Raw genomic sequence first — 16,771 nt, 5'->3', positions numbered from 1 at the left:
TGACACCCGATGGACACACGGATAAAGGAAATGTTCAAATTCGGCTCTGATCGTAACAACATCGGGCCATTCGTGAGGGCCTCTTAAGCCATCGTATGACCACCGGTGGTAGGGGTGTAACGGTTCACAGAATTCACGGTTCGGTACGTACCTCGATTTGGGGATCACGGTTCGGTACGGGTTCGGTACAACAAGAAAAAGCAAAAAAAAGTCCCAAAAGCATAATTCCAGGTTTGTTGTTATTTATTTTTGATCAGTAGTGCAAGTTTCAGTATAAAAATAAGGAACTCTAACATTTTGAATAATTAACTGTATTAAACAGTTAAAAACAAACCACTAACAGTGCCACACACACTCAGATGGCCATGTTATCTATAGCATAATGGCTGATGTCAAACAAAAAGGTTCAATAAGCTGTAAAACTTAAAAGAATGTCTTAATAATAAGAAAGTGTTTCCAGGGTGCATTGCCGTTGAAATATATATGCCAAAAGCTTCCGTTATTTATTTTGGTCTCACGGCTTTCTAAAAACAGCGGGGATAAGCTTTGAACTGCTGTTGTCTTTTGCCGGGTTCTGGGTGATGCCTTCTGATATGATTTAGCATGTTTTGCGTGTTACCAATAGCATACCGCACCGCTATCGAACAACGCCAACACACCGTCGTAGTCCGATCCACCACTCGCACTCCATCGTTATTGTAGTCCACAGGGAACCCGAAAGGTTCCCACAAAGCTGATTTAAACGAAGCAGGTGGGTCTTCTAGCTCCTGTATGTTTTCTGAAATCACCATACTAACTTTTCTTCTTCTTGTATTTTGTTAGTTTTGTTGTTTTCATTTGTTGTGTTGTAAACAGCTTTTAGGTGCAATACCGCCCCCTGGATTATATATATATTATATATAGTGTAATGAGTGACAGACTTTTTTCCCTTCATAAAAAAAGGATACCGTTACACCCCTAGCCGGTGGTATTTCTCAGGCTCCGGCAGCAACTTCATGAGCGGTGGCAAAATCTTTGGCATGCCAACAAATTGTCGAAGGACCTTGCGAAGGTTCATTTTCATGTTGAATTTGTGTGTCCATTTTACCCTTCGTAAGGCCAGCGTGAGGGCATCTTGTCAAATCGTGTCATCTTCGTGTGATCATTGGTGCCATCGGGCATTTTTCGCCTCACGAAGACAATACGAAGGAAACAAGAAGCTGCCCGATTGTCTTAGGAAGGCAACACGACTACGTGAAGCCCTCGGAATGCCGTAGTGTAGCCATCGTATTATAGTACGATGACATCGAGATTGCATTTATTGCACAACAAAATCATGTAAACATATTATGTAAATAACGCAATTTGTGTTTTGTGAAACTGAAAAGGATATTACATTTTTGTTGTTACTTTCGTTGCAGTTGTATGTCTTAAATGTAATTTAGGTTAACTTCCTGTTTTATTTAGATGCTTTTATTTTGAAGGCGAGTTTACGCTGTTGACAGGAAGTTGTTGTTGCTATGGAAACAACATGAGGGAGATAAGTAATATCTTCTAATCTACATATAAAGAGAATAAAGTGTATGTTTAAATGTTAGCACCCCCCGAAGAGGCACAAGCTCTTACTTTCGGGACAGTGTGACAGGGGCTTAACTGAAGTCAAAATGAAGTGCTGTCTCTTTATTTCACCCCAAAGCTGTCTGTAAATTAAAGTGGGAGAGTGAAGAAGAAACTGACATTTCTCATTCCAAACAACCAAAAGCATCAATATTATATCTCAAATTTTGGAAATAGGACACATCCATCTTTTTTTCAATGCTTCTGCTGTGCGCAAAATACATTTCTGTCATGCATGGACTCTGTGCACTGGAAATCAAGTTTGACAATAAGGGCCAGAGTGATGCAACGCTGTAATCATGGGCATGACATCCTGTAAAGATCACTTCTGGAACTGACATGTTGACACTTCCCTTTCATCACAGGCTCAGTGTGTTTGTTGCCAAAGAAAGAGAACAAAAAAAAAAAGCTATAGAGAAATAAAGTACTTAAAAACAGCCTTGTGTATTGGGTACCCTTTCTTGTTGTCTTCTGGGTGTTTCCTCTGCTGAGTTAGTTCTGAAACTGGTGTTGTGCAAAATGCATAGAGGCCGTGTGAAGCTGACCGTTGAGTGGCCCAGACCAAGCAAGGAGGCAGAGGCAGAACGTCCAAAAATATAACCCGGCGTGGGCATTTATTAAAAACACGGGCACAAAGTTCACAGTCTCAATCCTGCTGTTCTCTTTGTCCACATCCTGTAGCCACAAGGATCTCACACACACACACCCATCCCTCTCAACAGACAGGGAAACAGAGCCTAAATACCCACCCTCCAATCATCACAACAAGACACAGGGGAGGGGGGAGGAGACAACACAGGACACCAGGGGCCTATACTACGAACCTGGTTCAACCTAACCTGGATATGTTTGAGTTAGCCGGTTGGCTTAATCCAAAACATACGCGCTCTCGCTAAACTGTCCTACGACGCGGGTTATCAAGTGGATCGCTCAAGCCAACCGTTTCCTATCTAGTTAGGTGCGCGTTCACATGAAAGGGGTGGTATCTGGAGCATTCGACCAATCACAAACATGGAAAAGCGCACTGACAGCGCAGCGTCATACTTCCTGAATGAAAAATGAACTTTAATACTAGTCAAAAATGAAGAAGTTAAACTTTTAAACATTTATGACTTAAAACACTTTATCCAGGATACAAGCCACATAGCTGCACCTGCAAGGTGAATACAGCTGGTAAAAGAAAAAGTGTTTGAATGCGTACATTAACAGGTTTATGATATCACTGCCCCGTCTAAAACACGATCTGACTTCAATTACATTTGTCTCGAGTGTTTCGTCAACTTATGTGTTGCTTAAAATAATACTTCTGCATACAGTATGTGACACTGTGAGTGTTGCACGGCCAGATACGGCTCAGCTGACTCAGATAAGGAGATATGATACATTATGAAGTGATATGCCGCGGACTGTACTTAATGTTACTCTGATCCGGTTACTTATGTTGTGGCAGATATTTAATTAAGCTTTCTTAACGCTAATGTTATAATAGTCAGATTGCTCTGAAGATGGGAGGTGATATTCTATTAATGTTCACGTTCACACAGTCGGTGATTTTTGCCGGCCGTCTTTCCTGCGACGGCAGTTTTTCTGTATTTCCTTTCTCCTGTAATATGACTTGATCGCTTTAAACTCCGCACACTGAGTTCTGATTGGTCAGCAGGCAGTGCTTTCACTGAGTTGATCTCTTAGCCTGCAACCTAACCTGGGCCCGACCAGGTTAGCTGCTTAGCATATATTACCATGGAGATCTAGCCTGCTAAAAAGAGAACCAGCTTCGGATGACCGGAAAGCCGGAGTTTTCCCTGAATTTAGCCGGCTAAGCGAAAATCCTGCTTCGCAGTATACCCCCCAGGTGCACACAATCATCAGCCACAGACAACATATACTGTGCAATCACGCCAACAAAGTGCCCTATCACCCGGCCTGAAGCCGTCAGTCCATAGTGACGAAGTTACCTTCGTCACATTTCCTTCCCCCTCTCCCCCGGAAGCACAGTGTCTCTACAGTCTCGTGGGTCCGGAGTCTCCGTTCCTCTTCCCAAGCAAACGCTGCTCCTCTCTCGTCTCCTGCTGCCCCAACAGCCGTGGCCCCCTGGTCCGTTCCAGGCACAGCCACCCCCAGCTGCGGTTCATCTCCTTGGTCCCTCTTCTTTCCTCCGTAATGTTCACCTCCTTACTTGGTCGAATCCCACTTCTGACATCATCAGCCACAGACAACATATACTGTGCAATCACGCCAACAAAGTGCCCTATCACCCGGCCTGAAGCCGTCAGTCCATAGTGACGAAGCCACCTTCGTCACAGGCCGTGAGCAAATTGATCTCTCTGAATCTGTCCAGCAAAGTAGAGCAATCTGTCAAAGTGTGTTTTATTCCCAGGCAATGTGTGCATTATTACGGTACCAAGGATGAGAGGTGCAGTGAACAGATCATTCACCAGGGATACCTTACAGTGTCAATGCAATCAAAACACTGCAAATGTGCAATAACCTGTCATATCACCTGCTTTGGGACTTGAACAGTGTCCCGGGGCCACTGCAGTATAATGTGCAGATGTCGCAGGTTCAAATCCCTGTGCTGCAGGCCTGATTATTCTCAGGATGCGTAAACAAACTAATTTCTCAGAATTGTTGTGCTTGTTTAAGGGTGATTCTTTTTGATGATAGGTGACACTGCGGTGCCTTAGATGCTGAAGGTGTATTAAGAGAAAGATCATTTTAAGACAACTTCTTTTTAATCTAGAGATGTTGAATCATACAAATATTTTTACTGGATAAAATGGACTATCAAACTTTTCTGGACCATCAACAAGTATTTGTGTTCGGGCCCAATGGGAAAATCAAGCTTCCTTGAACCAAATATCCTGTTATGAGCTTCTGCTTCCAGTTACAGCCAATGCATCACTGCTGTTTTCAAGAAGCAACACTTTAAAGGTGGGGTAGGTAAGTTTGAGAAACCGGCTCGAGATCGCTAGAATTTGAAAATACACAACCGGAGAAAATCTGCCACTTCCTTATAGAGCCCCTCCTCCAACACACACGAACGCGCACATGACCAATGAGGGCACGAGATAAGTTTGTGCCCCGATGGAAGGCTGACAGGCAGGTAGGCCAGGTTGTACTTTTTACAGTATTACGGCTTCTACAGATGACATTTTTTTATGGATTTTTTGTCAAAGCACTTCATATATTCATTGCTATCGGGATGTTAAGAGCATTCCATGGAATATAACAAAAAGTGTATCTCGAGTCGGTTTCTGAAACTTACCTACCCCACCTTTAGGCAAGAAAGGTTGAAGGGGGGCTTTCTATTATTAACCAAATCAGCTACACCATGAGGGCATATGACCTTTGGAAGGAACCCATATGTCCAATCAATGAGAAATTGAAACACATATTTGATATCAAAGTGGGTGACTCATTTTAAGAATCTGTTTCATATATTAAGATCAACATTGTGAACATATGTGCAAATGGTCTGTTTAAGAGGGAACATCTGGATTTCTGAGCGCTGCCCAAGGTGCTGATCTGTTTGAATGAGCCCCACCACATACACTGTCACTACATGAGCCTGCTGTGGATTCACAATTCACAAGCCGTGCGCACCCTCAGGTAAACGGGAACAGGTAACATCTCACCTTCAACCTCGTCTTCGGGCAGGTTCGGCGGGGCTCTGTAGGCGAGGAGGTCAGGGATGGTGCAGATCCCCCGGTACATCAACGTGGAGGAGACTGGGTGCATCGGCATGACTGCGACCTTTAGGTGCCAGCTGCGCCCTCCTCATACAGAAATGTCTAAAGAGAGGATCCCAACTTCCCCCCACCGTCACCGAGGGAAGGGAGAAGCGAGTCCATGGATGGGGGGAGAGGGGTGAGGTGGGAGACGGTGGATACCGCAGCGAAATCTTGCTTTTGGTCAATGACTGGAGAGCAGAAAAACAATGTCTTACCTCATTGCAGTTTGATTATTTGCTTTAAAATGTATTGACACAAAGTCGCTAGATACAAAAAAAACTACCTCAGGCTGAGATTATGCGCCAACACATTCATCTCCTTTGACAATCTGAGCTAATAAGCGTAGGTTTTTAGTCTATTACTTTTCAACCGATACACAGATTTATAGGATTTCAAGACACCGGCTGTTTGCGTTTTTAGTCTGCTGCTAGCGAATTCATGCATCCACTTGTTGGATACGTGCGCTAACTTGACGCACTCCGTCTTCAAGATCCAACCACCTTCATATAATCCACAGAAACGACGTGCTACACCTAAAAAAAATGATTTGCATATGCTCTAAAAAATATGAACGTGTCTCTTGTAAAATGACAAGATGACCGGTCAGCGCGATACATAAAAGACAATAAGTGCTCGCGCGCTCTTATTTGGTCATGGATACGGGGGCGCGTTGCGATCCAGTTGTTCCATTTTCAGTGGAGGAGTGTTTTTTGTGAAAGGAAGCTCTCTATGTGGATCTGATATCCTCTGTTTTCCTCGCCCGCCACTCTGTCTCTCTCATACGTCTGCACACACACTCTGTATGTGTGTAGGCAATCCCTCCCGCATAACACACATCCACCCTCCCTCCTCTTCTGTCTCTCTTTTTGTTCCATTTCTCTCCCCGTGCACTTACTCACCGATGTTAGACCGCAAAGTAGGATTGCTGATCATATGGTGTATGGTTTCCCTCCCACTGAGCCGAGGCTATGATAAAAAATGAATCCAACGCCATTGGCTTGATTTGAGGTTCCATATGGCTGATGATCAGGCACTTATTTGAAGTTTTGCTATGACGTAAACCCGCATGCAGCTGAGGTTATTTTATAGATCGTGAGACAGAAAGAAGAAGGTTAGAAATCATTAACCACTATCTGAGGAAACAAACTGTTGCACATTTCAATTTACATGTTTGGCCAATCATTTGGCGGTAAGATGTAAATTAATGTTGAATGAATCATATCATAAGATGCATTATTAGTAATCCCCTGAAATATATTTAAAAGAAGTTGTCAGGCAGCTTTCAAAAATGTCTTTCTTTTATTTATTTTAAACAGGGTCCCTTCAATGAAATATAACTATGGGACCTCCATCCATCCAATTGTCTTTCTTAAATGATTTCTTAAATACTCCTGCTTTATGGATAACACACCAATGTCACCAACATTATGCAGTGATGTCCTGGCTATATCTTCACATCTATTCTATTTATGGAATTGTTTTGAGGAACTTTGTTATAATAAGATATACACTTTACATGGCTAACACTTCTATCTCTTTTGCTTCACTGTCATCGCTCTCATGACACATTTTTCATCTGCAGCAGGCACGGTTTTCAGAGACTCTAAAAAAGGTTTAAGGGTTGGACACACAGCGAAGAAATCAACAGATTTATATATAAAAACATCCATGAAATGTTAGGACCTTACTCCTAAAATATGCCAGTAAACTCACGCCCCGGAAAGATTATTTATAAACTTCAATGTCAGAATTGGTTATAGTCCTTGTAATAAACCCTAAAATACACGGCCACTGAGTATTATTATTCTAACCATATGAAAAAATGAATTGTGCTGGCTGGCATTTTCTACTGCTCCACAGACCATTGGTCTATGTCAGTATCAGCAGTGTCAAACCACCGCTGGCTAGACGCAAAAAGGGCACGACCAACTTTGTATCCTCGGGTGACATGGGCCACCTTTTATCCACGAGATCGTCCACCTAAAGCCCTCTCAACAGGATGGAACATTGAAGGTCAGACCACTTTCACAACTCAGTAACTGCAGTATTCAGACTCCGATATCTCACAGGATCTTTTGTCACTGGAAATGTTTAATGATTGCCCCCTGCCAGGCTAAGGTCTCTCAGGTTCTGGTTATACACTCTCCGTTGTGTGTGAGAGGTGAGCTGTTGTTAAGGCTGGTATTAGATAGAAACTGATCGTTATGGCCACACTTTCTCACTCTGATGTTTGGTCACTAAATGCTGCTGTGGCTGCAGATGAGGGGATGATTAAGAAAACCAAGCAATATCCACCTGAATAAAATATATTTACACATTGTAATTTGAATTGGTAATGATGTAAGTAGAATATAAAATGCACATTTGTGTTATTTTATACTTACCATCAAGAACACCTAGAAACAAATGTCCATATTAACTCAGCAGGTGCCAGTCTGAATCTAGACCTGAACATGTTGATTTTAAAAACCCAAAGTGCAAAAATGGAAATCACTCCAAAGACACAGTTGAGTCAAGAGTTGAATCTTTCGCTCATTAAGTCCCAGATTTCCTTCATTCACCATGCACCCCCCTGCAGCACTCATAAGTTTCTCTCTCCAAGACTGGAAGGGGTAAATTCAACCCTAAAACTCATTGTGGATTCAAGTGCAGAACTACTTGTGCTGCAAAATGGGTCATTTTGAATGTGATGACAAATAAAGGACTAATTTTGTTGTTTGAGCAAAGCAGAATAATCAATGCTGGCTTGCCTGACTTGAAGACTTGTAATCGATTCTGTGTTTTTGTCAGGAGTGTTTGATCTTATTCTCTGCTTTCCCTTACATCAACATGTAATGGTTTTGAGGGAAGTGCAGCTAACTGTTAACAGAACAACATTCTTCTGACTTTAAAATGGTGTTTATCTTGACATCAGACAGACACAAAGTTATTGGCATTAATTTAAAGTGATGATGTGTCTGGTTAATCTTCACTCTCATTTTGACTTTGTTTTGGTCTCCTCAATCTTCCAAGGGATGTTTTGTTGAAGAGCCTTCTAAAATGCTCTAGTTGCTGTCAGTTGTTTGGTGATCCAGCAGGCCTTTTTGTCTAAAAAAAAACAACAACTGGTGATATCAGTGACAGTTAATCAAAACAGTACATTTGCCGGAAGCAAAACCAAAACAATGAGCTGATAAATGATAACACTCTCCTTAGAGCTGAGAGGAACTGCACTGGGCAATAGTTTTCTGTGGCTTCGACAAGTAGAAGAATGGAGAAAATAAAACACACAAAGTATAAAAAGCCCCAATTTAAGGCGGCAAGTTGTTATTAACTGTTACGGCCTAGAGATGTTGGACCCCAAAGCAAAAGACTTAGAGAGAGAGATGGTCAAAAACAAAAAGTGTATGTTAAGCAGAGGCACAGTAAACGGCAGTGGAGGCAGGAAGCTGGCTGGCACGGAGACGTCAGGGACATGAGGCAAAAAAACAGGCGAAGAGATCACAGGGACGAGGAGAGCAGCGAGACACACCGTGAATGTGTTTAAGGTTTAATACCTAGTAGGAATTATCCATATTTATATCTTGAATGTTTAATTTGCTGCAATGAATTTGGAATGTTATGATTCACGCATTTCATCCACTTCAAGCAGCCTAAGGTAAATCATTTTACATTCAGGTAAGGTCGGAGTCTGGTGGATTTGAGAATGAAAAAAGTCTTACATTTCTAATTGTATTACTTAAAACACAATTGTATTGTAAGTCTAAATTAAATTAAAGGGATATGACGGGGTTGGGCCTTTGCGCTCCTTTGATTTCTTATGAGGACTTGACATGACAGATTTTGAAACCTCTATTCTCTGCTCAACTAACAGCAATCATACAAATCTGAAATTCTCACCCTCTTGCTTTATTTCTTGTCAAGTCTCATGCTCACATGCTCAGATAAGCAAAGAGAAAAAAGCTTGACGAGATTGTAACAAGGACAAAGCACACCAAAGGTTCGCACTCAGATACAAAAAAAAGGAGAAAAGATTCCAATTTCAGGTCAGGCTATGCCAGAACTTTTTTGGATTCGTCCAAATTGACTGGATAGCAACATATTAATAAACCAATCCGTAATTGAAAAATATGAGTACATTTTTCTTTGTCATTTCTGTGAAATGAAAGCTATAGAGTTCCATAAGATGAGATATTTATGTGCTGCTGCCCCTGTGCTCAGATCCGTCTGCCTCTGCGGAACAAATCAGCCTTTTCAATTCTGACTACATCCATGGCTATTGACCAACACAGAGAAAAAGTATTGGAGAGAATAATGACCCATTGAGCTGGTCCAGGATTATAAGCATGGAGCCAGAGAGAGCTGGAGACTGATGGGGATTGATGGAGGAAAAGGCTTTCCCTCTCGGTTTGGGAAAAACAAAAAGACAAATGTGGTCATTTCACAAAGCCCTGAACAGACTCATGTCATTAAAAGTCGTCATTACAACTAGGTAATGTTGTTAGGTGATGCATTTCCAAAATGTCTGCATGACAAGAAGAATGCTGGGGGACTCTGAAATGCTGACAAAGTCCGCCATTACTGACTAGACTGTACCTTGGATCACTTCACCATCCCGCAATCTCATTACACATCCAGACAGCCTCTGTTGGGAGGACTGGCATCATCCCTCTTTTCAGATAATGCCTCTCTGCGTGACTAAACAAGGCTGGACTGGTTCTGCCATTCTTCAAAGTGTCCAGCTGCGGAAAAAGGACTTTGAGACTTTGAGGGAATAATGCATGTGCCAGTGGGTGCTGCGCTGCCTCTGCCTCTGAATTAACGCTGCCTAAGCTGCTGCAGACCCAGACATGTTCTCCCTAGGTGTTTTGGCTTGTGTTTATAACCGTAACATCCTTTTAGTTAGAACAGGCAAAAAAGCCTATTTCAAAATGCCTTGTAATTATGTCTAGCAAAGGGTTCTCTTATTGAGCATTACATCAATCACAGTCGCAATGAATGGTTGGCCTTATCTCACCACACCTTCCAAAGTAATTGAATTTGTATTGATTTATTAATTTAAGAAAATACATTTTGAGACATTAAGAAAAATACATTTAATTTCCATGCAATAATAAAATAAATATAATTTCTATTTTATTCATTATTTGTTGTTTCATGAATTTCTCTGCAATCTTGCTACTTTTTGTTTATGGATAGCATATTTCCTATTTCAGATATCCAGAAATGGTCTTGAAAGAAATCTGATTAGATAACCGTGACACTGGTGAAAATGTTTTTTGAGGCAGTGTTCCTGAGGACAGAAAATCTCCCGCTGGAGGTCCTATTTTAGCATATCGCATGGGTAATTGCTGCGCCATGTGACCTTAATTATTTGAATCTAAATAAACCTGTACAGGAGAAAAAAACGTTCCAGTGTTGCAAGCACTAGTCAACTATTGAATCACTTCCTCAAGACTGTCCTCTAAATGGAAATTGGAGGGAAATGCAAACGTCTCTTTGGTCGAAATCAATTATTCACAGTCATCTCTAGGGATGTGCAGGCCCTGGCAGTTTCGCAGTTGTTTGGAATAGTTCAAGCTAAACCCTTTAGTATAATGTAAGTAACATTCAGGGAAGAGTGTTGGGCCCCCCCCCCGAGATCGCTGCTTCCTTCATTACTAAAGCCCACTGAGAAAAGGGCCTTTCAGACAAATCTGCAAGAGCAGATGGGAAAACGTGGAGAAGTTGTGAATGTTTCATATAGAAAGGGTGTGCAGTGAGTTTGGGTGTGCTTCTGATATCAGTTATATACCTTTCCATTTCTGCCATACGTTTTCGTTTTTATTTTTTTTTTCCAACGACTTTAAAACCTTATCAGGAAGTATCAGCACGTAGCTGCCAGTTTAAGTAGATTATGTCCGACATGTTGAATTAGGTATATTATGCTAAAAAAAGACACACATTTAACATTTTCCTGGTCTGGGCATCTCTTATATCTTATCAGCTATAGAAACAATGTTTATTTCTACTTCTGTGTGGGTATTACTAGTTATACTGCTGATGATGTTAATATAACTCAAATGACAGTATTAATACCATTAGAGCTGGCAAAAAACACATCTACTGATGTTTCTGTAAAAATATGTTGTATTAGTAAAATAAATACACTTTTTACAAAAAGGGAAGAAAATATCTACATACGCAAATGTAGTTAAAAGAAAGACAGACAAACATTGATATATTGAATCGTAGCTACAATGCTACTTTAAAGCATGAGCCAAGCCAAGGGTGGTTCTACCCTCTGTACTATAGGTAATATAGTACATTTTCAACTGCGTACTCAACAACTCCAGTGAATTTTTTCGAAGTTCCCTTCATGTCTCAGATGTGTACCGTCCAACCTGATGAGAAGATTTTTTCGAACTCCTCATCTAGAAAAAAATGTAAGAGTGGAGAAAATAAAACACACTCAAGAGTTTGACAAGCGCCGAATTAGGGCAGCAAGTTATCTTTGGAATCAAACTCAATTGTGGGGGTGTTAGCTTCAAGGCAGCATTCTGACAAATGTCTACCTTTTATAAGACAGTTTGCAAGTTGTCTTTTGACTCTGCAAGCTCCATATGGGACACTTTCTTGTTAGCGTCTACGCAGCCTGCAAACAAATATCTACCTTTTATGGTAAGAAAAACTGTGAGTAAAAATGGACTCTGTGTAATACAAGCATGACTGAAGTCACGTTAGCTTCTGTGCTAATGAGATAGGTCTTATAATTGTATATGGCCTGTTCAAACTCCATATGAGACTGTAATTAGCTTTTAGGCAACATGCTAACAGTGTCTTTCTTAAGACACTGTTAGCACACCTTCTGCAGCTGCGTGACTATTAAAATGCTCCTGAGAGCGCCACTTTAGCACATCTGGTAGAGCAGGTGCCCCATGCATGCTCTGGTACTGAGTCCTTAGCCAAGCAACCAAAAGATTATGTAAAATAAAATGCTTCTGCTATCTAGTGTTTTGAATAATAAACTTATTGTACTTATTGTAGTGCAGTGAGTTGAGAGCACTTGATTGAATCAAAGCCTCTATTTTGTTTTACAGTAGCAGCCTGATGTCAATCACAGCAGTCAATGGTCTGCAGCCACACCCTTTCACTGCTGTGTGTTTGCTGTTGACTGCTCCTCTCCACTTCACGCCACTGAATTTCTTTCTGAATACCAAGCAATATAAGCTCCATCTTTAGCTTCCTGTGTCAGTCGTAACACTACATTGATGTGTGACTCAGTGTTAAATCTGAACAAAAGATGTATCTGAAAGCTGACCTGCCATTCTTCTTAAACAGCCTTCCTCAACATGTTCACTATGAGGTAGACTGTGACAAAAGAAATGCAGAATAAGGCCATGAATAGCCGATAGCTTTTGTTCATAATCATTTGCATTCAGTCCACCTGTCAGTTTCCCTATGCTCATCCCATTATGCAACTGCAGGAATAGCTCATTCCTTGTCTTAATTGCATCATTCATTTTTAAATAGCCTATGTATTTTACTGATTGTCATTTTCCACAAATGTCTTGTTTTATGATATTCATAATGGAAGTGATCAGCTTTATCCTCATTGTATGAATGATTGCTATAGCTGTAAGGAATGTTAATGTACCTGAACATGGGATCCATACTCACAGAAGTACCTGGTTAGATTACTCCTTGTCTGCATGCACACATTATGAAAATAGTGCTTTCAATGTAAATGACAAACTAACCTCATTTAATGTCTTTAAAATTCATGACAGCAAGAATAATATGTCATGCCTCTAATTGTCATTAGCATGCTTTCTCTATAGGCTTGTGTATAAATTAGCTTTGTTGAACTAAACCCACCATGAAGAAATTGTAAAAAGGGGAAATGACTCAGCTGGAAACCTCTGCACCTCTGACTGCACTCCGTTAGAAGAAACCAGCTGTGTCGATCATACGACCCTGTTCTGAGGGGACGTAAACTGGAGGCAGTTTCTATCTGCTTTATTAGCAGTCTACTGCATATTTGAACCACATTTTCAGAAAATACCAAATCTTCTGAAAATTGTAAAAGAAAATGCAAATGTTTTTACGACTTAATCAGTAGATGGCATTATATGCCAACTCAGGTGCCATAATACCATTGCAGAAGAAGACAATTCAACAAAATGACAACATTTAAAGAGTGCTGTAAATGCACAAATGTTGGAAAAACAATAAATAAATAATAATAATAATAATAACTTAAATTGATATAGCGCCTCTCAGGGGACCCAAGGTCGCTTTACAGGAAAAAAAACAGGAGTAAAACAAACAAAACAAAACAGTCAGACAGACAAAACAACTTAAATTAATCATATAAATCATTAATGAAAATGTTGCATTTACATTTGTTTTTGTCCTAATTTGTGTCTCCTTTGCGCACAACACAGATCAGATGTTTCCTTTTTTTCTTTGTAATTGCTATGTTATCGCATTTATTTTTTTTAAATGCGCTATTTGCACATAAAAGCATAAGGCTCGCAGGTGTGACAGATGGATAGGGGCCTGTTCCATTATTCCTGCTCAATTTTAAGTTAGCCTTTCATACTCAATGTTGATGGCTGGGCTTCTAACAAAGCAGTTGTCACATGGAGCTACTCACTGGGTCCACAGTATCAATTCACCCCTCCTTCCTTCCCAAACCTCCCCTCACAACAGCATTTCCCAGATAACAGCCTATGCTCAATTCACTGTGCAACCCTGTCTCCTAAAAATTACGTTCCCACAGAACTAAACTGCATTCTCAATTACGTTTAGCTAGAAACGTATTTACTCCCACGTTACGTTTGTTATGAACGTATCTCAAATACGTTTATTTTCTACATATCTTCTAGAAACATGTTTTCTCCCAGGTTACGTTCCTTATGAACGTATCTGAAATACGTTTATTTTCTACATATCTTTGCCATTTATTGTCTTGCTTATAATGATGATAATAGTCATTTATAAATATCATTTTAGAGCACACCGTTGAAATCGACAATCGGGCTCGATATATGGTTAAATTAAAATCAGTAGGCGAGGCTGTAATTTCGCCAGCTGTTACTCTCATGTGCGAGGCAGAACATAATAGTTTTAACATGCCAAAAAGCTGCTGTGTCGTTCATTGCACCTCAAACATTAAAACAAATCCAGAGTTACGTGTTTCTGTACTTCCTCTAAGAAGAAAGGACAGTAACAGAAGAGCTCTGTGACTTCAGGCTTGATCGCTGTTCAAATGACAGCGCTGGTTTCCCCAAAAGTGGGCGGGGCTGTAAAGTGAAGTAGATTTTACTGTCATCTATTATTCAAAACCATTCTATTTATTCTAACGTATTACATGCCAGTGTTTTATCTTTTTATTTATTTGTTTTTATTTTAAATCGTATAATGTCAGACTTGTTTTGTCGTCTTTGAGGAAAAGAAATGGGGTTTTTTCTTGTTTAAAAGAAGACCTTAACCTAAAGTATTTTTTAATGTGTTAATAAAGGTTAATTCGTTTTTCTGTTTTGCACCTCCTCCTATTAATATCTTTGTACATCCAGCACTAAACTGTTTTATTGTAGAGATCACTTAGTATCTTCTTGACTTTTTATATTCTATATTTCTATCATTGACCTTCTACTTTCCCCCTATGAAAGTATGTACTCTTAATATTGTTTTGATCAAACAAGATTATGCAACAAAAATAATTCAATAACATGCTTTAACCACTAGGCGGTGCACACAAGGTACACACAGCATACTAATAATAACTTTGTATTATTAGTGTAGACACTTATGTATAACATCTGAAGATGTGTAGTTTTATTCATGTTTTTACATAATTTTACAGGATATTGCTATACTATTTCTCTTGTTTTACTTCTACACATTAATATCTGATTTGTAAAACATCACAGACAGAAAGGCATAGGCTATCCGTCATTTAATAGTAAGCTATTGAAATTGTGATTCCATAGATGTGTCTCCCATCACCCAAATCCCCTGACTATTCTCTCAACTCAGTATTTAGATTCTTATATTCAAAGAAAATCAGTAATATCTTTAAAAACTACAAGTCCTTTTCGATCAGCTGTGCACCGTTATGGTGTAAATATAACCTATATACCAATTGGATCAAATATAAAAGTCAGCCGAATTACTATTGATACTGCAAGGAGACGTATTTTGTGAAAATAAATTGAAGATGTTGTTTAATTGTTGATATATTTATGATCCACGTCAAGTATTCAGTTTTGGCAGCAGTTCTCCTGTTTGTCTCTCTCTATAAATAAAGAATTACGGCAGATGTGTAATATGTAATGCAGCCGAACCGTGTATTACAATGCCGTTATGTGATGACTTCCAAAGAGAAAAGCAAGCACACTCTGAATTAGGTATTATTTTATTTTTCGTTGTCGGATATCATATCTCCATATCATATCAACACCATATCCCAGCGTGCATTGCGGCTAAAACATCCAATCAACAAGCTTCAAGCTGAGGATCTTGGGTAATCAGTTTAGTGGGTTTGTGGTGTGTATCGCTCAAAATGTCCCGTCTGTTTCCGGTGACTTTATTTACGGCTAAAAAGCCCAAGATTATAGAATTAAATGAATAAATAAAAACAAGGATAATTGTGTGTTATTGTTGAGTAAATAACAGTGTGTTATTTAGAAAAGAATAATAAATTAGAAGGAAAAGATTTTAAAAAATACAGATTTCAGTATTTTGAGGCTCTGAGCCCCATTTCTTTTCCTCACAGACGGAAAAAAAGTCCGACATTATACGATTTAAAATAAAAACAAATAAATAAAAGATAAAACACTGGCATGTAATTTACGTTAGAATAAATAGAATGGTTTTGAATAATAGATGAGAGTAAATCTACTTCACTTTACAGCCCCGCCCACTTTTGGGGAAACCAGCGCTGTCATTTGAACGGCGATCAAGCCTGAAGTCACAGAGCTCTTCTGTTACTGTCCTTTCTTCTTAGAGGAAGTACAGAAACACGTAACTCTGGATTTGTTTTAATGTTTGAGGTGCAATAAACGACACAGCAGCTTTTTGGCATGTTAAAACTATTATGTTCTGCCTCGCACATGAGAGTAACAGCTGGCGAAATTACAGCCTCGCCTACTGATTTTAATTTAACCATATATCGAGCCCGATTGTCGATTTCAAAGGTGTGCTCTAAAATGATATTTATAAATAACTAATTATCATTATTATAAGCAAGACAATAAATGGCAAAGATATGTAGAAAATAAACGTATTTAAGTTACATTCATAACTAACGTAACGTGGAAGAAAATATGCTTCTAGAAGATATGTAGAAAATAAACGTATTTGAGATACGTTCATAACTAACGTAACGTGGGAGAAAATACGTTTCTAGCTAAACGTAATTGAGAATGCAGTTTAGTTCTGTGGGAACGTAATTTTTAGGAGACAGGGTTGCACTGTGA

General features: G+C 39.7%; 1 protein-coding gene across 2 annotated transcripts in view; it reads right to left on the bottom strand.

Moving 5' to 3' along the window:
• The window catches only part of LOC117451866 (calcium-binding protein 7), a 63,076-nt gene extending 56,949 nt beyond the window's left edge, over positions 1 to 6,127 (bottom strand). The window contains exons 1-2 of one of the 2 annotated variants that reach the window (XM_034090215.1): positions 5,611 to 6,127; positions 5,232 to 5,515 (exon numbers count right to left, since the gene is read on the bottom strand). In XM_034090215.1, coding sequence (XP_033946106.1) covers positions 5,232 to 5,340 — 109 coding nt within the window. In that variant the 5' untranslated portion in view covers positions 5,341 to 5,515; positions 5,611 to 6,127. Of the gene's footprint in view, positions 1 to 5,231 lie in introns of both variants that reach the window. The other variant, XM_034090214.1, reaches the window with a different exon arrangement.
• Between the last annotated feature and the right edge of the window lie 10,644 nt (positions 6,128 to 16,771).

This window comes from Pseudochaenichthys georgianus, chromosome 9, assembly GCF_902827115.2.
Source record: "Pseudochaenichthys georgianus chromosome 9, fPseGeo1.2, whole genome shotgun sequence".
In the NCBI taxonomy this organism is placed as follows: domain Eukaryota; kingdom Metazoa; phylum Chordata; class Actinopteri; order Perciformes; family Channichthyidae; genus Pseudochaenichthys; species Pseudochaenichthys georgianus.
The sequence above is the reverse complement of the archived record's forward strand: the minus strand, read 5'-3'. Positions and strand labels throughout refer to the sequence as shown.